General features: G+C 32.1%; 1 protein-coding gene across 3 annotated transcripts in view; it reads right to left on the reverse strand.

Annotated features, from left to right (window-relative positions):
- The window catches only part of LOC142319739 (uncharacterized), a 267,119-nt gene that overhangs the window by 116,732 nt on the left and 123,808 nt on the right, over positions 1-26,579 (reverse strand). For 2 of the 3 annotated variants that reach the window (XM_075357356.1, XM_075357359.1), the window contains exon 2: positions 13,687-13,743. The exons of the other annotated variant lie outside the window; for it this stretch is intronic. In XM_075357356.1, the coding sequence (XP_075213471.1) occupies positions 13,687-13,743 (57 nt within the window). The remainder of the gene's footprint in view (positions 1-13,686; positions 13,744-26,579) is intronic. 3 annotated transcript variants of the gene reach the window in all.

The following is a 26,579-nucleotide window of genomic DNA, read 5'->3' on the forward strand; positions in this document are numbered from 1 at the left end:
CGGTTTGTTTAAATCGGTTCAAAAATATAAGCGAAATGGATCATACTAACACGGTATAGATTTCATTACTATAGTCAAGCTCACACGTACTGTGCAAACAATTGTATTTCGTCAAATCCACAACCTAAACATATAATCGGTCGATTCACATCGCTTCTAAACGAACTTATTCTGCAGTAATGAAATTACGTCTTTACTCTCGTCCCATCGTTGCCCTGCAGTCTGTTCCACTTGTAGTAAAGTCACACGCAACACTCATATTCTTGGAGCTTCAACATAGACCTCGACGTAATATTTCCAGTTTTACAATAACAAATTGATTTATCAAACTGAAATAAACTTCGTAAACATCTTTATTTCATGTTTGTTGTGTCTTTATAAAAAAAAAAAAGGAGTTGACTACTGGATGAGAACTATTTACTTATATAATTTTAATGTTACCGTTATTTTAGCAACTAAATTGATCTTAGATTTCATAAGTGAAGAACGGCTAACTACTGTTAAGTTATCGAAACCTGTAACACATTTTGTGAAAGAAAACATCAAAACATAGGAAAAGCAAATTTCTTCAGTCAGATGCATTATGAGAAATTTCATACCGGTCCTAAAAAAAAAAAAAACAAAACACAAAGGGATCGGTGCTACAATAAGAATTTCTTCAAAAAGAATATATTTCAATCAGTAAAAGATAAGGCTGATTAATCTTTATATCGACGAGATAGTACTTTTCATATTACACATAAACAGAAGTAAAAAGAGCTTCAAAAGCTGGTGCCTATAACTTTAATAAGAATGTTTTGAGTCTTACTAAAGCGTTGTTCAAAATGAACAACAAAAACGTGTTTTGAAACAATTATATTATAATACTTTTTTTAAAGTAGTTTTAAAAACGTAACTTAAAATTTGCTTCAAATTATGCTTTTTGCAATTTGCAACGAGTTTGAAACATATGGTATATGGTTTTGAACATACAGGATGCGATTCTAACAGCAGCAGCTTGCGAAATCTTGTCAAGAAAATCTTCAGGTGACGATTTTGGGTTCGACTATCACTATAATCGATCGTACTTGTCTTACGGAGGATCTTTATATTAAAGAAACAGATTCGTTGTGAGGAGAACTGCGATGTAATTGTCGGTTTTAAAAATAACATAAAAATTATAAGTTTTGATATTTAATATCTAATTAATGAATTGTACCATAAGTTCAGTAGAGTTGAAAGGTAATTTTAGACAGCTCAAGGGTCGCCTTGTCAAGACGAGTTTAAAAACTGTGGAAAGATTTGCAATAATTTATAAAACTATGTTTAAAAACATATTTTGAACATTTTTACAGAATTTCTAAAGGATAACGTAAAACTTGGAAACACTAAAAATATGTTGTGCAAGAGTTTTACAACATTTTTCTTCCCATTTTTCCGACACGCTTCGAAACGTAATGTAAAATATGTTTTTTTTATTTTTTTTTATTGCGGACAAAGCTTTAGCGAGTCAAAAAATAATATTAATTTGAATTTTTCACCTAGTAGAACAAAGAATATTCTACTACACAAGGCTTTTTACTGTAACTTTCTGAAGAACAGAGGGAGAAAATTAAATAGAGAATGTGCGATGAACAAGCTACAATAAAATAGTTAATTGTAGCTATTTGTTTGTCGTTTTTCGACAAAATCGACAGAAAATCGAACTGTACAAAATCACTATTAAATTACACAATAGGTCCGAAAAATATTTCCAATTGATGAAATCTGACAAACCAAACATAACGTTTTAGACTTCCTGTTTTCCAGGCCGAATTGAATCGCACTGCGATACGATTGTTTTGAATAAAGACAGCTACAGTTCATACCGATAGAAGCATCAAATCGAATACAATAAATTGGAAATAAATACAAAATTTGATGGAGGACGTTGTTGAACCACTTTTACTAAACGAAACTGATGGTAGTACCAGCGAAAACGATTCCTTTGAAAATTACTACAGCGTTAAATACAAAGGATATAGTGATGGAGATCAACAAAGCATCAGTAACGAGGGTAAATAATAATTATTTGAACCAATATTAAAACAAAAAACTACGTCTGTATTATTTTCTAATATTAAGCTAACAAATATGATATTTTGTTATAAATTAATTGAAATTACACGAGTATTCCCATCAAAATTTATTTTTTATAGTAAATTTAAAAAAAAATTGGTAATGTTATTATACTGAATAAAAATACAATAAGTATTTTATTACATTACACACAGAGACTAAAGGTGCATGATATTTAGCATTTCATGTGCCTATGGGGACGGGACTACCCCGTCCTGATATTGACAGAATATTGATAGTTATCCGGTAACTGTCAATATTATAATTAATTATCTTACGTTTCGCTTTCCGGTTACTCCATGCGCGTAAGTTAACGGTAACTCGAAATAGAGGTGTTATTTAATTGGCTCTGAAAGGTCCTGTCGAAGAAAAATTTCCAATATTCAAAACCGAATCGTATAGAATATTAAATAATTTTAAATTATTATCAGGTTTCGTAACGCCGTTCAAAGAATTCTAATAATTATAATTTAAATTTATAAATATACTTCGAAGAAGAATCACAGGCACGTACGGGATGTTTTCCCGAATAACAATATTTCAGAAACCCTAAACGGGAGCGTATGCACGAAACGTTTCAAGAGATTGTAATCTTAAATCAAACAGGGGGTGTACAAAAAATATTACGGTGTTTTAATTTGTAATATCTCTTGGATGAGGTGTACAATGTTGATTTAAAGCTAAGATCAAAGAGCGAAAAGCACGGTTTTATTTGCGCGTACGGTCATAGATTGATTCCTTATCTTTCCGCTTGACAGCATCACTAACAAAGATGACATCCATCTTCTGAACAGAAAGGCTTCTTGTGTTTTGCAGTTTGTTAAATGTGAATCTATAGTTACAGTACAAGCGTTCTGTAGAAAGTTTAATTGCGATCCTATAAGCGACAAAAACTTTCCTCGATGGCGAAGTCGGTTTGAAACCACCGGATGTCTGTGGAAAGAGAAGAGAACGGGACGACGGAGAGCATCCGAAGAAAATGTTGAACGTATTACGGAGTCTCTTTCCTGTAATCCTGTTAGGAAAGTATCTGTTCGAAAGTCCTGTAGGAAAGGTAATCCTGTTAGGAAAGCCGGTCACGAACTATCGATGTCGGTGATGACACTGTATTGTCTAAGGAAATGTAATATTTTAAGGAAACACATATAGTGTCAACACCGTTTAAGCTGTTACAGGCTTTGTAGCCTACCTACTACGCTACGGATGCGGACTTTATCAACGAAATGTTGCTGCATGAAGATAAAAACTTTCTCGATGACAATATGTTTAATGACGATTCGACATTTTATGTTGGTGGAAACGTTAATGCGCGTAACGTCCGGATATGGGATTCAAAAAATCCCCGTGAACTCTTACGATGCGAAAGGGACTACACAAAATTAATTTTTTTCTGTGCGATATAACGACGGCAAGTCGGCAAGAAACGACCTTTTTGCTGAAACGAGTGTAACAGGATTCGCTTATTTAAATATGCTACGTAAACGACACATCCTCAATTGCATGATGGACGGATGAATTTTATTCGGCAACAAGATGGTAAGTCTCCTCACCGGCATAACTCTGTACGGGATCGGTTGTACAACGTTATCCCCGACCGCTGGATCGATCGGGACGAACCCGATGACAGAACTTGTTTGCGGTGGCTTCCTAGGTCACCCGATGTGATTTTTTCCTTTGGGGTTTCATAAAAGATCTCCCGTATTTACCTCTGCTAACTAATGATCTACCTTATTTGAGACACATGATTGAAGTGCTCTCGCTTCCATTACTCCAGATACTCTCCTAGCAGTTGGATGTGTTCGGCGTAACGAAAGGTATTCGCATTTAATATTAGTACTGAAAAACTGTAAGAGTTACGGTTTCATTTTATTGTGATTTATTACTCAGTCAAAGTTACGGAGAGATTTTCTCCTTAAATTTGAAATAAGTTGCGGTTTTTCAGCGGTTTCCAAACTGCCTTTACAGAAAATGTGGCCAATTTTAAAATCTGTTAGCGTTAACAAGCAATTTTTTTTTTAGAGGGAATTTAAACAAGAATGTATAATGACCATTTAAATAATAAAAGATAGAAATCTAATAACTACTTGATATACCTACTACAATTTGAAAGTAATTTTTTATATAAGCGTAGAGACGGAAATTTTTGTTCAAAAGTACACAGTACATTATAGTTTCCTTACCCGAAGTCAAAGATCAAATTCTTTTCCGAAAATGCATTATTATTATAACTACTACTACTACTACTACTAACGTCAACAGACCAGAGAGAGAGAGTGAGAGAGCTGTTTTAGTTTACACTAGTGGTGGCTCGCGTACAGGCACTGTGGAACTGCAGCACCCCCTATTTCCACTTGATATTATCGATAACATTTAATATAATGAGTCCTTTTTTCTTTAATTCTTTCTTTATACTTGTACAATATATAATCCTTAAGCTTAATGTCAGTAGCCATCCCGCAGTTTATGAAAAAGATACAAACATCTTTATATGGAACTGTGTGCTTCACAGTTTTAGCGGCGTAGTGTTTGGCTGTTGTGCGCATGCTCACATAGGAAGCTGCACGCGAGGCTGCGAGGGAGAGAGAGTACTGTCGCTCCCGCAGTGCCGAACCTGGCGTGCTGGTTAAAGGTAGTTTTCTGTTTACTCCGCATGTGTATGGAACGTTCCTTGTTCGTTTCCTTTTTAGTTTACTCGGTGGAAGGAATACGAAAGCGGCTTAGTTGTTTTTTCAGTAGCGATCAGAACATGGCGGAAAGCAAGAGCTCTTTGTTTGCCAAATGTGTCCAAAAAGTCGTTGGAAGGGCGAAAGAGAAGGTAATTAGTAAAAAGTAATTATGTATTTGTTTTGTGTACATAGAAATTTAAATTAAGAATAACTGGGTTATAGTGGTTTTAAGCGGACATTTTATTATTTACTCGCTTTATTATTAAACGGGTTTTAAGCACAATGTGCTTAAAAACCGTGTACCGTATTCTTGAATGTGATAAAGTGCAGAATTAGATTATTAACCAGCTTCCAGCTAATCTATTGATTCGTTTCTTTTGGTTCTTTTATTTTACAGAAAACCTAAACCGTGGCCTTAAAAGGTCCAGAAAAAATTTTCTGGAGCAGCACCCCCACTAATTTTAGCTACGAACTGCTACTGGTTTACACGGCTTAAAAATTCAAGTATCAATTAAACATAAGCGGTGTGAACAAGTAATTGCTGTATTATTCGCGAGCAATAGCTATATGTGAGCAGTGAGGTGTAGGGGTGAGCAAAATGTGCCAGTAGGGTGAAACAAAAATACTTGATGATGAATCGAGCCATAATTAAACGTATTGTTTTTAGGAAGAGAAAAGAATAAAATCATGGTGGAGAAAGCGCCAACTGACATTTCGAGTCCTGCGTATACAATTTTTTTTCTTCAAATTAGCTTTACAATAGTACAAAAATTCAAATTAATAACACAGAAGGAAGGTTCAATACTAATAAAATTTAACTTCACCATCCATGCATTTTTTAATTCGCATGAATTAAACGATTATAAATGACCGACTGACTACCTAGAAAGTCAACACCGTAAACACATGCAATGGTAAATTGGAAAAAAATTACCAGTTTCATTATAAAAATTACAGTATATTTATAAATAAAAATTATATAGCATTCCCATTTCATGCCCAATGCTTTCTATAATTTTAAAACGTAGCAGTTAAAAACAAACCATGCAAAACGATCGTTTAAACAATCAGCAACATTTTACAATATATAAATTTTATAAAAATATTACAGTAAATATAATTTACTACTAAATATAATTATTATTACCTAATTATCTATTTTCTTCTTTTACATTAATTAAATAATATTTAATTATAAATAATTAACATAATTTAATAAAAAAAAGAATGTGCAATAGTTTCCTGGGTACTTACGTATTAACGCCACCGCAGCTACGCTGTATTTAAAAACTAAGTAGTCAATCGAATTTCGGTGGAAAATGAACAGTAGTCTCTTTATTAATTTTAATAAATGGTTATATATATTTAATTATTTTATAAATATAATTTAACCAAACTTAACCTACGCTCGCTAACCTTGAATAATTAACACCGTAATTTTTTGAGTATTTATTTAATAAATTCAGTAATTATTGCAATTATTTATTATTTAAATAATCAAAACACTCCTGTTAATTAGTCAAGGTTAGCGAGCGAAGCGAGTAGGTTAAGTTTGGTTAAATTATATTTATAAAATAAATAAATATTATAAATAACCATTTATTAAAATTAATAAACAGACTATTTTGAATCTATGTTAAACTCTATATCGGCCCATTTTCCACCGAAATCCGATTGACTGCTTTGTTTTTAAATAAAGCTGTAGCTGCGGTGGCGTTAATACGTAAGTACAGTTTCCTGTTTTTTCTTTCGATACAAATTCAGTGACAACTGAATTTACAATATTTTTCATATTCTTTAAGCACTTAATTACAACAAATTTTCAGATAATCAATCTTCTTTTTCTTCCTTATTATGCAAAAAAATACAAGACTTCTTTACTTATTAATCTTATTTTTTCTCTTTTTCTTATTTTAACACGCAAGAAAAATCTTTTAGAAGTAAAATCTTTTTAGAAGTTACCTTTAATGATTAAAAGAAAACAAACAAAAACTTTGTAAACATATATACGGGTGGGGTAAAAATAAAAAATAATTTTACGTAGCCATTTACCTATCTATCTCTTAACTAGAAGTGTAATCCTTAATATGCAATCAGTAATACATAACTCTTTAAAATTCCTGGTGCTGAATATAACATTTTCCTCGTTTTTTCAAAACGATTGAATTATGATTTTCATGATTTTTAATTTCTCAAAATAAAAGTTTGGTAAATTTATATTTAAAAAAAAGAAAAACGTATAAGATTAGCATTTTTATATCAGTCATCGACAGATATAAAAAAATAAATATCTGTGTTGCTTTGGAGCTTCTACAAATTTTGTTTTCCAAAAATCTGTTAATACGCGTTATTTACATTCTAACGGAGAACTGTAAAACCAATAAAACAAAAAATATACAAAGAGCGACATGAAACCGAATAATTACGATACAGAAAATGAAAATTAGATGTATAGTTGAAATAATATAGATTGGCCGGACGCGAAGGTTATTAACTTTCATTACAATCCTCGTGCCACGTGTAAAGTAAAACATCAGACCGAGTAAAATAGCATTAAAATACTTACCCACTAATTCGTTCATTATTTTAAAATCTTTTATTAGCCCGAGATAATAATATAAAATTGATACCGCTGTATCAGATTACACTCCAAAACTATAAATTTTTATATTTACGTATTACATCAACCACTGACCAACCTATTAAACTAAATGTAGTTAAACATTCGTAGACCCAACGCCAAGTATTTTTTTATTTTTTAATTTTACTGCCATCTAGTAGCTGAATATCCACTCACCGGGTAGGTCTATCTATTGTCAAATCGTCGTGGCAAAATCTTCGAAGTCGAAGATTTTTAGATTCAAATCGAGTAAAGATAAGTTACTTTATACGGATTTGAATACTTGACAGAGAATACCGGAATACTTTGGTGGTCGGCATTCAATAAACCCCGGTTGGCCCGAGTCCGCACAAGACTACACCTTATTGGGCCGTACCGGTTACTTACTGTTCCATAGCCGAACAGATTGCAACGTATACATTAGGAATAAAATGTAATATAAATAAAGTACCTGAACCCCTTTCCAAACATTATTAAGAAAATACGAATAATATTCTTGTAATTTTCCCGTTTTAAATTTAAAAAAGTCAGTGCCATTTTATTATGTTTGTAATTTTTCATTCAGAGACTTTTTCTTTTTCCTGTTTTTAGCTTCTGAGAATTACCGTTCAGGTATGACTTCGGACAAAAATGAGTGTAAATGAAGTGTAGTCTTGTACCGTCTCAGTTCGACCGTTCCTGAGATGTGTGGTTAATTGAAACCCGACCACCAAAGAACACCGGTATCCACGATCTAGTATTCAAATCCGTAAAAAAGTAGCTGCCTTTAATAGGACTTAACGCTGGAACTCTCGACATCCAAATCGATTGATTTGGGAAGACGCGTTCACCACTAGACCAACCCGGTGGGTTTTCGTTCTCAGACTAATGCGCGCCGGTTTTTATTGTCGCTTTCGAGAAGGGCCTGCTCAAAAATTTATGTTCGTAAAAGAATAAAAGGCGAAAATTCAGAGATATAAATAATGCTGTTTTCCTCTCCCTAAGAAAATTTCACTATAACTACAAAGAGATTATCTCGTCTAAAATCAATGTTTCATTCTTATACTCAAACACTCAGGTTTTTATACAAATCATACCGATACGGAAAATTTCAGTGATGCCATTTACTAGGGAATATGATTTTGAAATTGAAAGTGAGCAGATAGTAAAATAATAACAAATAAATTATTTTTAAATTTTGTTAAACGTACGTAATTTTTTGAATAAACGTACGTAATTATTTTTCATCTTTTATGATTATTTTTATATTAAATATACTATTAACCTTGTTAATAAGCGATAAGTGTTTCAACCATTTTGATTTTTTTTTTAATAATAAAAAGATGTCAAAGAATTCAGACATATAAAGGAACTTATGGAGAAAAATGGATCAGAAAAAAACAGCAATACAAAACAGAATTTCAAAAATAGTAAAAGCTTACGGAATAATAAAAATATATACACAATAAAAATGCTTATTTAAAAAAGCATGAAATAAAATATTATAATAAAGTAATAAAACCAAAAAGTTTATTACGCGAATGAGCGCTTAAACGTGAAAGAAATATAAAAAAATACGAATGAAAAATAATTAGAAAAATATTAGATTTCGGGAATGATGAAGACACACATTTGAACTAACGACAACGAAATATATAATTACAGAAAAAATAACAGACACAATGAAAAAGATAAGATAAATGTTATTTGGTCATCTTATCAGAATAAATATAAACAGGTAAGCAAATCTTTGATTTCTCTACGTAGGAAAACAAAAAATAAAATGGATTAACGAAATAAAAAAAAAGACTTAAAATTTTAAAATATAACAGAAAAAGATATTAAAACTACAGCCACAATTAAAACCAAAATTATTGTAGTTTAAGGGTTTCCGAGAACAAAGGATCAGAAAGGAAAATCCGAAAACGAGAGGTCGGAGGAAAGCAAATAACATTCAGAAAGAATTAAGGGGTACTGGAAAAGGAGGAAACACCAAAGAAGAAAGTGACGGCGGTCGGAATGAGATCCTAAAGTGGCCAAATTCGAAACGAACAACATTTACATTTTCAGCAACGGCATTCCCAGAATAGCTCATTAACAAGTAACAAAATTTTGTAACTGTAGAGTATTTACCAGGATCAGTTAGTTCATGAATTGACATTACAGATTATTTAATAAAACATAAAGTGATCGTGAAACAAGCAATATTTCATTAAATTGCAAAAGCGATACTTTTTGAGGATTTTTTAGCACTACGTAAAATTTTAAAAATTTCAAAAATGATTTTAAACAGTTTGGTGAAAAATGTTTAAGAAAATATTAAATTTTCTTAAAACAAGAACAGGTGTTCAAAAAGTGACGCAACCTTATTGTAGAATGTTTCCTTCCTTTGTTTCAGGTTTAATTGAGAAAAAATCGGTTACATAATACAGCACAGAATATTCGTTGTCTCCGAATACATTAGATGTGCCAGTAACGTTGAACACGTTCCAGAGACACGGATTGTGGCAGATGCGGCCAAAAGCGGTCGACCGAAATTGCTAACACCAGAAAAGTTGATCGACGTGCAGGCTGCATATTCTGTTAGTCTTAAGAAGTCTGTACGACGGCTATCTAGCCAGTCCGGTCTCCGATGGTAGTCCCTACACGGTATTGTGCAAGTATTTAAAGATGCATCGGTACAGAATTCGTGTTGTTACCTGCAGACACTGGAAAACGTGTAGATTTCTATCAGCGGTTCATGTCATCTTATTTTTACACGGATTTGAATACTAGATCGTGGATTAATTAACCACACATCTCAGGAACGGTCGAACTGAGAATGTACAAGACTACACTTCATTTACACTCGTACATATCATCCTCATTCATCCTCTGAAGAATTATCTAAACGGTAGTTACCGGAGGCTAAACAGGAAAAAAGAGGGTTCATGTCATCTGTAACGCCACATGGGAAAGAATTCGACGAAAGCTTCTGATCTGACGAGGCATGACTCCACCTTCATGGATACGTGAACGCACAGAATTTACGCATTTGGTATACGGAAAATACACATCAGCTGCACAAGTTTCCTCTGCACAGACAAAAAGTGGATATTGTAACGTAGGCGAATATCAAAAGGTTGCGTATGTCACGTAGGCGAATCTTTATGATATTCTTTCACGGCACAGCGAAAAGTGAGCGCTACATTCAAATACTGCGACAATTTGTCGACACTATATCTTCAGAGCGGCTAAAGTAAACGTAGTTTCAGCAGGACAACGCTACGGCACATACAGCCAATCACACTATGACTTTCTTGGATCAGTTTTTTCACGGACAAGTGACTTCGAAGGGGTTGCGGCCTCCTCTGTTTCCTGATTTATCCCCTCCTGACTTTTTCTTATGAGGATACCTTAAGGATGCTGCTTACAAAACTCATCCTCACACCGTTCTCGATTGAACGATAAGATGCTGAAATTCGTCAACAAATGTTACAACATGTGTATTAAGAGCGTGCAACGTCGTACTGAATTACGTGAATCGTATAATGGAGACCACTTTCAACAACTATTGTAACTTACTCGTTTTCCCATATTGCGTCACTTTTTGAAAACCCGGTAGTTTGCTGTTCGGTCTACGAATGCATACTTTTAATATTTCTAATCTTTTCTCGGTATAATCAAATTATTTTTATTTTAAGGATAAACTTCCTTTTTTATTAAAGTTACGATAACGTTTTACTCACACTCGTATTTATTCCTAGAATAATCGGATTTACACATTAAAGATAACTATACTACGTTAACTATAAATAAAGAAAATTATAAGTAGGTATCGATACAGACTGATCACACCTAAAAATAACTAACCTTATTATACTACTGACATAAAATGAATGCTCGTTTCCTTATTTTTTTTATCAATAAAGATAAGATAAAAAATATACATTACAAAAATAAAAATTTGGTTCGGAATTTATCATTGTACAAGGAAAAATAACATCGGACATCCTTATACTGAATTTATAAAAAATAAAAAACGGAAATCATTAACAAACTGAAAGCGATAATAAAACGTATATATTACTTACAGCTTTTAACTCCAACCGTGGTAAAAATCACCACCGAAATAAACATAAAAAGAAATTTTCTACCGCTAAATTAATTCCAAATTCGGACAGTAATGTTTATTGTAAGGCGATTAGCAAGTAAGAACATCATGCACGAGTAACAATTTGAATTAAAAATCTTAAAAGATTAATGTCGTCCAAAGAACTTCATCACTCTTCACAAATAAAACCACGCAGTATATCAAATTTTATATTAGTGACAATTGATGTTTTCGCCGACAAGTAAAAAGCTTAAATTCATTTAATAATAAAAAAAAAAAAAAAAAATCACGGGAATTCTTATTTTACTTTTTTATCAGTTTTTATTTATCTACGAAATTTCATTATTTAATCTTTTTTTTTTTAAAAATCCTAATGTAAATATTCCAGGTGGAGTGCTTTTTAACATAACTGGAATATTCGACCGTGTGAAAAGCGTACAAATTCTAAAAACAATACATCTTTATTACACAACTATTCCCTTTCTATAGTTTCCCCGAATTGGGCCTATTCTCGACAAACGGTTTTCCAATTACCGAATTTTTTTTAAATAACTACTTCAATCAATAATAGTAATTTCTAAAAGAAAAAAACAAGTATTTTCGTTTTGATAAACCGAATAAAATTTGTATCAGTAATTAAAAGCAGTCATTATTAAGATTAAAAAAAAACTAAATTAAAAAAAAAAATTCTTTTAACATAACTGCTACTGTGTCATAACACACAGTAAGAAATCCATTTCAATAAACACCAAAAGTAGACAATATACCGTAATAAAGTATAAAGCATGTACGCAGTTGAGATCTTAAACGATTAAAGTCTGCTAGAAGAACCGGCAAAAGAGAAAAGGAAGATACTCCGAAAGATCCTGGGCCTAAAATGAGATCAGATTAAGATCCAAGAAAAGCTATACCAGAAACAACTCGCCGGAAAAGAATGCTTCTACGGTCACTTCAAAAAAGTCCTAAGGAGACGCTAACTAAAAGAATCCGTAGAAAAAAGAATGAACAAAACCAATCGGTATAAGGTTCTTCCGTCTAGAGGATGGAAGAACAGAACATACAATCGGAAACGAGCGACAACAGTAAAGAGTACCGGAGAACGGTGCAAAACAGAACCGAATAGGTGACAAGAAGAAGAATAAAAGCTCGATCGAGGAGATAAGAAGCGTTGGGAAGAGAAGAAAAGGAAATAGAGATAGTTAGCAATATCCACACAGCAGCAGTAAAAAAATCTGTACTAAATGCAGCAGAGCTATAACAACCACAATGAAATATAACCTTTATAACTGCTACACGTAAAACAACGAACCAGCAAATAGATATTTATAATTGATACACATCGCTTGCTCCGGAGTTAAAAATTTTTTAAATTAAAAATTTCACTTTAAAATGACTCATAAATGAGTCATTTTCATTACTGTATACATTTTCTTCTTACTTACCTTATTAAAACAAACAAATCAGTATTTTTTTTTTAATCTAAAAAAAATAAATCATAACTGACTATTGTATACTATTTGAAAAAAAATGACCGAAAAATCGGAAAAACCGTTAATACTAAAAAAAAACCCAAACTGGGCGAGCGTAATGAAAAAAAAAATTATCTAGGGAATTTTTTTAGTTTTTTTTAAGCATTGTCATTAAGTCGAGAAATTGAAGGTAGTAAAAAAAACTGGGACTTTTCCCAAATTGGAAAAAAAATTTCTTAAAACATAAATACGACCGCTCTTGATTTTGTTTTTTTACATTTATTATATAATTGGAATAATGTTTTTAACTAATCAGAAGAGATATAATACGTCGACTAGTACAACAAACACACTGTCAAATTTTAAATACAATACTGTTATCATATAAACGAACATGCATAATAATCTGAAAATGCAAAATAATTAAAGTAAAAAATAATTAAACATCTAAAAATCAATTTCATTCCGTCTTATAAAAAACGCAATTTTTATAACGTAAATCTCCTGAACAATCACAACACGTTAACTGTGTAAAACTCTACTACTAACAAAAATAATTAAAAAAAGAGAAGAAGATATAAACTTAAAAGCAAAATGATATGGCGTGTACTGAACGCATTTAAAAAGCATTAGTCGTGCTAAAGGAGATAAAATTAATAAACTGAAATTAACACAACAATGAACTAAAATCTATATAATGCAACTACAACATCGACAGAACAGTTTAAAACATATCACAGTAGAAACATCAATTTGAAGTACCTTTTGCGAACGTCTTGAGTCAAAGTACCAGAAGACTGCAACTGGTCTGCAGAGGAACTGCAACCAAACATTGCGAAATTTTGGTACAACACAAAATAATAAATCGATTTTTAAAATATTTAATAATTATTTTTATATAATTTTACGTACACCAAACAATTTTTTAAGATAAGAATAAACAATATAACGTTTAAATTATTAAAAAGGTCGGGGGTTACAATGTTATAATATTAATTACTGGCAACCACAACACACATTCGCAAAATTCGCCGATTTTCATAAAAGCTACTGTTAGTTAATCGTAACATATAATCAATTATCACTAATTTATATAAAAGAAGACGATTAACTAATTAAATTAACTGAGCTTAATAAAATAGAAACGATAATTGAAAGCGAGGGAAAAACTGAAACAAGGGGGAAAGTAAACAATTTTATTTTTAACAATAGTAAAAGAAAAAAATAATAATTCAGCAAAAACATCTAAAGTAATGTAATAAAAGAATCGACATGACATATTAGTTAGTACAGTTCTCACGCTATTAATTTCACTTACTCGTAAATTGAACTGTGAATTACTCGTGTGTATATATATATATATAATACTAGTTATATATATAACACACAATAATTTTGTGTGTGTTATATATATAACACACACACAAAATTATTCTTTTAAAATTGTTTTGGAAGCTTTAGGCATAACTTTGTCCGAATAACACCATTATTGGGTAAACAGTAATGCTTACAAAGAAAACGTAAAGTGTTTTTTATTGTCAATTTTCGTTCAGAAATATTTTAAATCGCTGGCGAACGTTTTAAATATTTTAGCAAGATGTAGTAGTATTTATGCACTAACAGAAAGGTCTCGCTTGGTTTTTTTTTTAATCAAATTTTAATGTTTTTAAATTTAATATTTCTAAAGGGGAGTAACATGACCGAGCTACTACAATAATTTCAAGAGATGACGTAAATTAAACGATCTGAAAGACAGTCATCCTCAGAAACAACAATCATCCTGCCGTACACCGAATATCCGGTCGTTAAAGTAACGGTCCTCTACTAAACATTGCTGACGACTACTGCTTCCGTAAAATAATCTGTGAAATTTGTCGGTAGACAAAAGAATCCCTGCGGTCAATTATTCCTTAAAGATATCTAGGTACATTAACGGATCTGATAAAAACAGACGTGCAGTAGGGATAATCCATTCGATCATCCAGATTAACGGTCAGCTTATTATATCGACACTAAACACTTAAAAATAGCCCGGATCCTAGACGGCTGTGTGCTTAAGCTAACGCTCGGAAAAACACCACCCAGATACATGAAGACACCGTGTCACGGAGGACCGTTACGTAGAGATACTCCGCGCTTTTACACATTTCTATTCGCCGGTAATCCAATCGTTTACGTAAATATCAGAAAACAATTTATTACTTAGGCGACTTAAGGATGATGAGCACGTATTATTACTTTTTTTTTAAGAAAGAGCAATATCCCCTTTCCAGTTGATGCACAAATACCGAAAAATCTACGTGATAAACGGAAACGAAATTTACATGAAAAGGCCAATATTATTTTACACATCATAATATGGAACATCGCTCGTGATATGAAAGATTTATTAATAGATTATAAATCAATTTGAGCGATTTTATTAATGAACAATTTTATTGTACAATTTTATTTGAAATGTGGTGCTATAGGAGAATGTTAAAAATCAGATGGGTGGATAAAGTGACAAATGAGGAGGTATTGCGGCAAATAGATGAAGAAAGAAGCATTTGGAAAAATATAGTTAAAAGAAGAGACAGACTTATAGGCCACATACTAAGGCATCCTGGAATAGTCGCTTTAATATTGGAAGGACAGGTAGAAGGGAAAAATTGTGTAGGCAGGCCACGTTTGGAATATGTAAAACAAATTGTTAGGGATGTAGGATGTAGAGGGTATACTGAAATGAAACGACTAGCACTAGATAGGGAATCTTGGAGAGCTGCATCAAACCAGTCAAATGACTGAAGACAAACAAAAAAAAAAAAAATTATTGTACCATGATTTTCGTACATAGATAACCGATGTAAGTATTCATAAAGATGTATTCTGTATAAATAGTATAATTAAAATTACTTCCTTAACCCACTGGTTAAGTCACGTTTAATACTCACGCACTTTTATTTCCGTATAAAACTCTTTTACTTTATTTTCATTTCTACGCCTTCTTTATTTCAAGCTGTCCTTGCGTATATTTTACATTTTACGGTATAGTATGAAAGAAACAAACATCTGTTACCAAACGTGAAAAATATATTAATAACTAGACGTGATTGAATCACCGGTACGGTCTCAAATGTTAGCAATTGTTGCAATTTCTTTATTTAAAATACGTATTATTGGGCTATCTTATCTTAGGAAAAATAGGCTCTTTGCACTTATTTGCTCAGACTGAAATGTACAACAAACAGTAAAAAAATATTACGCTCGTTCTGTTTTCGGTAAGAATTATTTTAACTAAAATCCTGTTGCTTTTTTTAGAGAAAAAAGCAACGCAAATGAAATTATATAATAATTTCACATAAACCTTTTTTCATCCCTCCATCTTGTGGAAGGGGGTGGGGATCAGTTTTTTTTTTATTTACAGGCCGTGGTTGAATTTTATGAAAAGAAATCAAATGCACCCAAAACAAAATTAAAATAATTTTCGTAAGAAATATATTTTGTTGTAGTTTAACAAAGGATTCCCATCCGATTTAATAATTAAGATCAGAGTTACAACGGGGATTTCGTTACGACGGCTTGAAAATCAATATTTAAGTGAAAAGAATAAAGTTAATATTTTTAAAAAGCTATCACAATTTCAGGCTATATAAGCGATTTAGGATTACGCGTCTCGCTGTTTATATAAGGTAGGTTTATATAGATATATTCCGTTTATCACTACAACTACCTCTTTCTACAGTTTTGAATTTTTAAAACCATTTAAGAGATGGTCGGATGTTTTAAAAACAATACTTGAAATTAAACAATGAACCTTAATTTTACCTGAATTATTAATTTAACGGCAGATCTCCAGTTTACCGCTGTTCCGTTCAAGAACTAAAACGAGATTACGAAATAAATTATAAATGCAAATTGAAATGTTATTGTAAACAAAATTATTTATAATGAACGCAACGTCACTACATACGAAAGTCACGTCTACCGATAAAAAAAGACGTTAGTCAACTAAAAAAAGGTTCTGATTGATCAGTTGAAAACCAAACATAGATTAATTGTCCAACATCTAATCTATTAATGCGTAATTAACCACACGTTTAATTAACTCTACATAACTAACTGAAATTATTCTGGTCGGTGTACCATGAAGTTGTTAAATTACGTGGTATGTAATCTTATGAAATCAACAGGGAAATTATTTTAAATGTTTAGATTGTATAACTAGCATTCCAGTTAATTCCATTAAAAAACAATTAAATTACAAAAAATAGTTACCCAAAATAAAGAAAATTTAACATATACTATTCATAACAGTAGCCAAATAAAAAAATTAAAATTACAATATATTTATTATCACGTAATATTTTTAACTAGTATGTTTTTAAACTGAAAAGATATAGATGTAAATCATTTACATACATAAATTCTGGCTAGCCTGGAACAGCAACAAAAAAGATATAAATAAAATACAGAGAGTACAAGCATTAGATTAGAAAATTACGAAATGCATATAACGTCACAGCACCGTGGGAATTAAATTACATAATTTTTTTTTTAACCTCCGGGATCACCGTTAAGAATTGCTTCAGAGGATGAGATGAATGATTTGTAGCGTGTGTGAAAATGCCATGCCTGACCGGGATTCGAACCCGGTACCTCCGGATGAAAGGCCGAGACGTTACCACTCGCGCCACGGAGGCCGGCGGGAATTAAATTACTTACATTGCACAAAAAAATTAACACATTTTGGTTAAAACCGTCTTAAAAAATGAGTACTAGGAATGAAATTTAGTTTTGTAGTTCTCAAAATAAAACAATAAAGAGCAAAACATCGCTTAAAAAGAATTTTCTTCCGATAAAAAAATATGAAAATTAAAATTCCTACGTCTCTAGCGATGCTGAAACACGAAGGATTGGGAGATTGATGAATATTTCGCATGTATACCGATACTCAAAAGGTAAATGAATAAGTAGAAGATGTGTAAAGAAATTGAAAAATTTTGATAATCTAACAGAAATGTGTTCTTATTAGATTCTAAATGTTTTTTTAAAATTTCGCTAGGGTTAGTAGTATTTACTTTTATATTTTTTAGATCGGAAGAAAACTGTTATCGAGTAATTTTTTTGCTGTTTAAATACATTTAAAAATAAAATAAAATAAAAATAAAATTTAATATTTTCAATGAAAAAGGTACAGTTAGAATTCCAGTCCATACGGACGAGCCATTACTAAAATATCACAAGGTACACGCCTAAACCTAAACATTTAATTGTGACCTATACTGTATATTCAGTTAGCTTGTAAGATTGAAGAATAAACAAACAAACGTTGCGTTTGTGATTTCGTCATGTTTCTGCTGGGTCACGTCCTTCTTGTATCGGTGTCGATTCACAACGCGGCCGCATCTATATATAAAACAATAATCATTACTTATATTAGTCACAGTCTAATTCATTTATTTGAATTTAAATTATATGTACTCGTATAACTTTTGTAAAATATAACAGCGCGAGGTTACTGAATTAATATTAACGTCGCGTAGTTTCTTTTACATTCATCACGATTTACAGGAGATGCTTGTGAATCGGCCGTCTGAACACTCGTACGCGCAGTTTGTTTACTTCAACTCTGTGTAAAGCTAACTGAATCTGGTATAGACCTAGCTATTTAAAATCCGATTAATAGATACAAACACTTAAAATTTCAGCTCGACATTTCGAACCGTTCCTGAGATAAATCGCTAAAACATACGTACAAACAACCGGCCAAAATTAAAGAAACTTTTTAATAAGATATAAATTAACAGAATTCATTCGAGAATTCTATATATAAGTTTTACTTATTTTCTACGAAACAAGTCGTCGTTAAAGTTTATGATTAATAAATAAAAAAGATTTATATACCTTATCAAGCAAGTCGATACTGTAACAGAAACGGTTATTTTAATAACGTAAAATAATGTACGAATGTTATTATCAACAAACATACGGTATAAATACAATGACTTAACGTTCTTAACCTAAAAATGCACTCTGTGCGATGCCATTTTTGATCGTGAACGATTTACGAACACGATGCAGTAATGAAAATAGCAAACTGCAAAATAAATTTGATCAGAAATTCCGTATAAGTGCAGCCAACAGAGTAATGTAAAACTAACTTCACAATACAAATAAATAACAAGCGCCATAAACAAGTTTTATTGTTACGGCAAGCGGAGCGGAGCTGAGAGCAGTATAAACGGGTAAGGTACCTATTTGGCACGTGCAATACAGTACACTGACCTCCCCCACCTACAGCACTTCTTGTCCATAAGAAAACTCCCACCAGGATCCCACCCAGCCACCCACAATTGTAACAACCCTAAATAAAAAAAAAAAAAAAAAGAAACTCCCGAAACGATAACGAAGGTCAAAACACCATTCATTTTTTAGTATACATTAAAAACGTAGGCAGAAAATATCATAAAAGGTTTTGACAACACTTACGACCGCGTATGAATAATATATCATTAAATTTAATAGTAAATGTAACGGGTGATTCAAAAAGGACTTCGTAACTTTAAAAGCGTATACGAATTTATTGAGATAACTTACAGATTCGGTTGAGGTCTCGTTTCGTAGCAAAATAAATAAAGTTTGTCACTCGACATTCACTTTGGTTCGATACGGCTTCCGTTTGTAATGCGACATACATTCCTAAAGTCGATTTCATTCCAAACTGTAGCCAGCAAGTCGGGAATTACCTCTACAGCTACGGCGTTAATTCGAAGTCTTAGCTCAACAAGAGAGGTAGCATATAAACCCGATCTCTAATGAAACCCCACAAGAAAAAATCTAGCGGGATCAAATCTGGGTAGCGAGGTGGCCGTACTATTGAACCTACACGACCCATCCACCGATCTGGGAATCGAGTATCAAGAAAATATCGGACATCTAGGCCGGTAGTGCCCCGTCTTGTTAATAGTAATGGCGTACATCTTGTTCATCGTCTAACTGAGGAATTAGAAAATTTTTAAGCACGTATAAAAAAACGATATAATTTACGATTCCTCTGGAAGAACGGACCGTACAGTCTTTGAATGCTAAAGGCACAAAAAACATTGACGTTAGGAGTATCACGAATATGCCGCAAAGTTTCATGAAGGTTTTCGCTACCCCGTATTCAGCAGTTATGGGTGTTCACCTTGCCGCTGATGTGAAATGTTGACATCGCTAAAAATTAGTTCGTCTAAAAATGTATCGTCGTTTATTAATCGCCATTATTTCCACGCAAAACTGCAGCCGAGCTATTTTGTTGTCATCTGTAACGCGTTGAACCACGAATAGTTTGTACGGCTCCAAGTGCAATCGTTTACGCGCTAAACTGTCGTTTATGGAATGTCAGTCTCACGAAACGCACGTCGTTTCGGTTTATTCGGACTACGCGCCAAGCTTTCTCAAGAGTTGTTCCACAGCAGTTTCAAGGACGGGTGGGCATCCTGGTGATACTGAATGTTTAACAGAACAACCTGTCTCTACGAAGATTTGGTGCCGAGAGTAAATCGTACGCTTACTAGGAGACTCCCTAACGCACTCACTACGAAAATTACGTTGAAATGCAGTTGCCGACTGCAAATCGTGAAACCAAAACGTACAGCTAGCCCGTTCCGCTCCGGTAAATGTATCCACTTTTAACAACACTGGTGACAGCCCTGGTGGCCGAATTCGGTACTAATGAGCTACGCGAGTCAAAACTTGATGTATTTTGCTATGAAATGAAACCTCAACCGAATCTGTAAGTTACCTAATAGTTTTTTATACGGCTTTAAAATTGGGAAGTCCTTTTTGAATCACCGGTATAATCATTACCGTTAATACGAGTAGGTCATCTTAAAATCAACATTTTTTCAATAAGTTGTAATAAATTCTAACTTTTATAAATTTAGGTTCTGTAAATTTAGGTGTAACATACTATCGATTACTCGTACCTAAGAAAATTAAAGCTATTGTATCCAACGTTTTTCGCAAACTAGACGACAAAATACGTTTGATAGATCATTATTAGGAGTCAGGATCGTAAATAAACGTCAAATATACATATACAAAGAATTTATAGAGTAGTATTCAATACAAAAAAGAGGGGAAAAATACTATGTAGAAAATACTAGTCTCTTTATGTTAACCGACGAGTTTGAAGGTTAATGGTTCGCTTTATAATAACTTAAAAAATAGAGGATGGTCATATTTTAATTTCCAGTAATTTTTCTGTTAACTTATGCAATTTCGTTTATAAATTTTTTTTTTTTTAAAGCTTTAAAAACAAATAAAATTATTTCTTTATTAAAGACTAATTTAACTCGAATTTAAGCTCGTATGAAACGCCAAAACATTTTAGAAATATTTCTATTAAACGTCAAATAATTAACCTTTCCTCACTGTCATAATCCAATTTGGCCACTTTTCAAGTATATCCGATTGGTTTTTAAAATCAAAAAGTGCAGTAAATTAGTTTTGACAATCTAAATAAGAAAATACGTACAGCAATTGAAACATTCTTACAACAAGGATGAGATGTTATTAGAACAAAAAAATAAAGATAAATATTTTAAAACAACTGCAATAATAAGTTCTGCAAACAAGAAAAACTTCGTTAATGAACACGTAATAATAACATAAACTACGCGATATCTAATTAAAAGGTGTTACGTGTATGTAACTAACGCTGAAGACAGCAGTACGTAAGATCATACACTTAAACTAATGCTTTTATTGTGTCACCACATTGTATATCCTGGAGCGAAACATTTAGCGCATTTTTTATTTGCTACTGACGAAATTAATTCACGACATAGTAAAAGTTGTTTTCATTATCATACACGTTTTTACAATAAGCATATAAAAACGAAGATACCGGTTTTTGTAAAAAAAAAAAAAAATAATAAAAAATATTCTTGCATTATGTAGCTATTACTTGAAAAGAGCCCGATAACTTGATCATCATACGTCTAAACCGAGCGGGACGATAAGAAAAGATTACTTATCAGGCAGATTACTTATGGTGTGTATATTTTTTCGCGTTACAAATGTACCTAAATCGAATAAGTTTGCAAAGCAGTCACAAAAGATACTTTTTTTTTGCAGTAATTCAACTTGTACGAAAACGAACTTACATAAACGGGTTCGTGTACCTTGATGTGTTCTCATAACTTGAGGAAGAGAATGCCACCACCGTTGAAATTTTTTTTACAATTATTATGAAGCGAGTTTTCAAGCGTTTAACTCATCGGCAAAGATATACGCGACTAACTTCGTAATAAAAACATCAGTATAAACGGAAGAGATTCAAGTTTTAAATAAAATTTTATGTTACCGGAAAACAAAATAAAATGTTAATCGAGTGTCCGAAAACAACTGCTTCAACTGGACTCAATTGTATGGGGACTTCATAATTTCTTCAAAAAAAAAAAAAAAAAAAAAAAAAAAAAAAAAAAAAAAAAAAAATCAAGGTACAAAGCGTTGTTTCTATTTCATTTATTAATATTAAAAAATGAGAAAATTGGTATTTTTGCTTTATTCTCTTTATAAAAAAAAAATGAAAACAGGGGAAAATCTTACAACTGTGGGTTGTTCTTGATGTACGGCTTACACACATAACTTAATTAAAAATATTTATTATTTTATCTAAATATATTTCTTCGTTTATTTAATTCAATGATTCTAATTAACTAAAGCACACGCGCGTTATTTAGTTTACGCGGGTGTGACGGTACTAGCGGCGACATCGCCACCAACTAAATTAACGTAATTTCACGATTTGCGTACAAATAATTTCGCTGTACGATTGGTGTAGCCGCGAGGCTTAACGCACCAAGTACCGAGGCAACCGGGCGATCGAGTTCGAGACCCAGACAGACCAAATACCTTTTTACACTTTAAATATTATTAATTTATTTAATTCTACCGCTCACCTGCGACGTCACAACATAGCAGTATTTTAGAGCATTTTTGGAATGGGGGTAAAATTTTGCAAAAAAAAAGCTGCTATTTTTTAACAAATGCGCCTAAGAAAAATGTGACCTTAATTAGCCGAAAACTCGAAATACTGAGCGAGAGTGACCTTCCGGTACAGCCTCATCCGCTTGACATTTTAAGTTTAAAATTTAATGGCATCAATGCCCCACATATAGAAGTAATCTGATCAAGTTTGGTCAAAATCGGTCCAGTAGTTCTGGAGATATAAGATGATTTAGAAGCGAACACCGAACATACACACGTAGATACGAACATCAACAACCGGAAAATTTCCGTCCGGTTTTTGGGGTTCCTTAGGTGTCAAAACCTCCGGTGAAAACCGCATATGTACAAATTGGACCGACTACAGAACTTTCCCTTCTAGAGCTGTAGCGATATCTAGACGGAAAAGTAAAAACGATTAAACAGCTGTATAAAAAGTTCCTTACCTATGAATTAAAAGCAAACAGATTTTATTCACGTAAATGGTTTTTTATAGATAACAGCCCAAAAATAATTATCGACCAGGAAATACGGACCGGTAGTCGTATTATTAAGTCGATTTGTTGTTTAGGCTTAGAAAAAAAAGTACTGATAACGAACGCTATTAGACTAGGTAATAATTGTCACACGGCCTGATAACAGCATAACGCACGTATAAATTTGTAACCGTCTTACTCCTGATTCTCTTCCTCGATGGAATAAGTACTACTCTATAGTCGATTACGATATTTTGTTCTTAACAGATAGATCAAGAAGTTCGTCAGAACTTCGCCGGTAAGAGTTCACAGAACTGGACGGCACGGTTTACAGTTCTAAACATGACGTAACCAAAAGGGAAATGAAAATGAGGGAAAAAAATTTTTAAATAAGCACGAACACATTATTATATTTCAGTTCAGTTAGATTTGTAATAAGGAATACTTTCCTTAAAAAACAAAAATACCTCGAATTTTGTTAGACAACGCTTTTTTCTTCCATTTGATGAACCGAGGGACTAGAATATGTCACTTTTCTTCAAAAAGGTGGGTTTTTGAATCGCGCCGCTAGGTTGCAGTACTTAACATACTAGGTAACGTAAAAAAACCCGATAATGTACTTGAAATATTAAAATTTAAAAGCAAATACACTACAGCTTGTTTTAATAGTAAATGCTCTTATGTAAATGAAAGTACTTTTTTTTAATTCACATAACGTCATTAAAAAAAAAAAGACAGAAGAGAATATAGCTGCTAATAAAACACACAAAAAAAAAAACACGAACAGTAGGAAAGTGTTGCAAATGTGGCAACAAAGATTTGTTACTTAAAACAGAAATAAATTCGATCGGTAAAATTTTTATTCTAGAATTAGAACTATTTGATGAAGAAAAAACTTCATGGAATAATAATAATATAAAAATTATGTCCACGGATACGATAAAAATCGAGGGTTACACTTACAAATTAATAACTGCAATATTACATCACAGATCTTCGATTCGTCAAGGTATACTAGTTTTATTAAAAAAGCAAAAATATGGTATGAAGTGAATGAAACAAAAAAAATTGGTCGAGAAATTAAAAAAAAAAAGTATATTGTTTGCTCTAGAAAGGCAATAAATTTTAATAATAAATCCGTAAGATAACAATCAGTAATCCATAAAAAATATCTATCAAAACGCAGTGATATAAAAAAAAATTACTATGAAATTGTAAACCGTAGGGTAAGAGTTTCGCAGATATCATTTCTTCCGCTCAAAAAACAAAAGTTTCAGTAATATACTCGTAAATAAAACTGTTTTTAACAAAATGATACTTATATCAAAAAAGGTAAAAAAAAAGGTTTATATTATCAAAATCTTCTGTTATTAATTTAGAATTTTGTTTTAGAAAAAAAAAATACATGTAAATATATGTAATAGGCAATAGATATACAACAATGTATAATCGTTCCATATAATAAGAAAAAAATTGAAAATTTTGTTACAAAACTCTTATCAGGCCGATTTTATTTATATTCATCACATTTACAGAAATAATATAATTCTTATGATTATTCGTTGTTCAATAAATGAAACGGTAAGAGTTTTGTAACAAATTTTTTTTTTTTTTTGCTTATCACATGGAACTCTTAAACATTGTTTATTATCTATTATTGTGTGTGTGTATATATATATATATATATATATATATATATATATATATATATATATATATATAGTCTATTAAATATATTTAACACGTATTTTTAAAAAAAAAGAAAATAAACTTCAAAATTAATAACAGATTTTCATAATAGAAATATAGTATGTAGTATCTTACCTGTTTTGACATCAGTATCATTTTGTTAAAATCAGTTTTATTTACATTACAGAATTTTTATTTTGAGAGAAAGAAATATCTACGAGACTCTCTTACCGTACGGTTTACAATTTCATTGTAATTTTTATTAAATTATATATAAATAAAATAAAAGATACTCGGCGACACGCCAACTACCAAATGTAATCGCAACTTAACTTTCTGCGAGTCTAAAATATATTTAAAAAAATAAAAAAAAGCAGTTCAGTAGGAGCAAACGTTCACCTAATTCGGACTTAGCGAAGTCTAACCTACCCGTGCCACTCCTATTCAGACACGCTATAAACCGTAAACTACGAGCGTTATTAATTCATATGTTTATTTATTAGTTTTTATTCTATCTCCTGCGTTACATTTCAAGTTATGAGTCATCGCATTCGTATTCTACAGGTATTACGATCTATCTACAACGAAGCACTTAATTCTTTTTACGCTGTTAAGGTATATGTAATTTCGAATCGATAAACTACGCGCTATGGAAGCGATACATTATTAATTTATAACTTTTTAAATTGAATAAGGCGGTATAAAAATGTACGCACCGCTACCGTCCATATTTCTAAACATGAATTCTAAAAAATCGGCGGACTACATTCACAAGACTAAATTTATTTATTACGATATACATACATTTCTTTAACGGTAAGAATAAGAATTACACGTCAACGCGTTAAACACAGAAACATAGCAAACACCTTATTTTTAACTTATATGTTAAAGAATCAACCGTCGGGCTCGATGAATACCGATTGACACCGATTGCTAAGTCAAATATCGTGCCAAGACCGCGTCTCGGCTTCTGGGGTGGTGTCCAGGAATGACATAGTCGGGCTTAGACATCCCGCCCTAGAGGTTACAGGCAGGCAATGAAAAGATCTAACCGGCGGACTGACCTGTCGGACTAGACTTATGGCCGGTGGACGGGGAGGACCGTTTGAGCGAACAATCCCCTGAGCTGTGCTTTGCTTTGTTTTACAAGGCAAAAAAAAAAAAAAAAAAAAAAAAAATTTATAAAAGTTTAAAAAGGGTGAAAAAAAGTCAAATATAGTGTCTTCGATTCTCAGTATCGATCCGCATTTTTTACAGAGGTCCGTTTCATGATCGTGGCTTATAACGCGATATTATTCGAAGAAATGTTTTCTACTTACAATTATTATTGCGTTCTAAAAGCAAAACATATATTTATATACTTTATCTATGTCTTGAGGCTTCTAAAGTATTGCTATTTGCTTCAAATAAACCCACAGCAGAAGAGTTTTCAGAAGTCAAATCTCACATCTATGCTGCGATTCTTTTGAAATTTAATTTTAGCATTCACCATTTTTCATCGTTATTTTA

Source organism: Lycorma delicatula, chromosome 2 (genome assembly GCF_047948215.1).
Source record: "Lycorma delicatula isolate Av1 chromosome 2, ASM4794821v1, whole genome shotgun sequence".
In the NCBI taxonomy this organism is placed as follows: domain Eukaryota; kingdom Metazoa; phylum Arthropoda; class Insecta; order Hemiptera; family Fulgoridae; genus Lycorma; species Lycorma delicatula.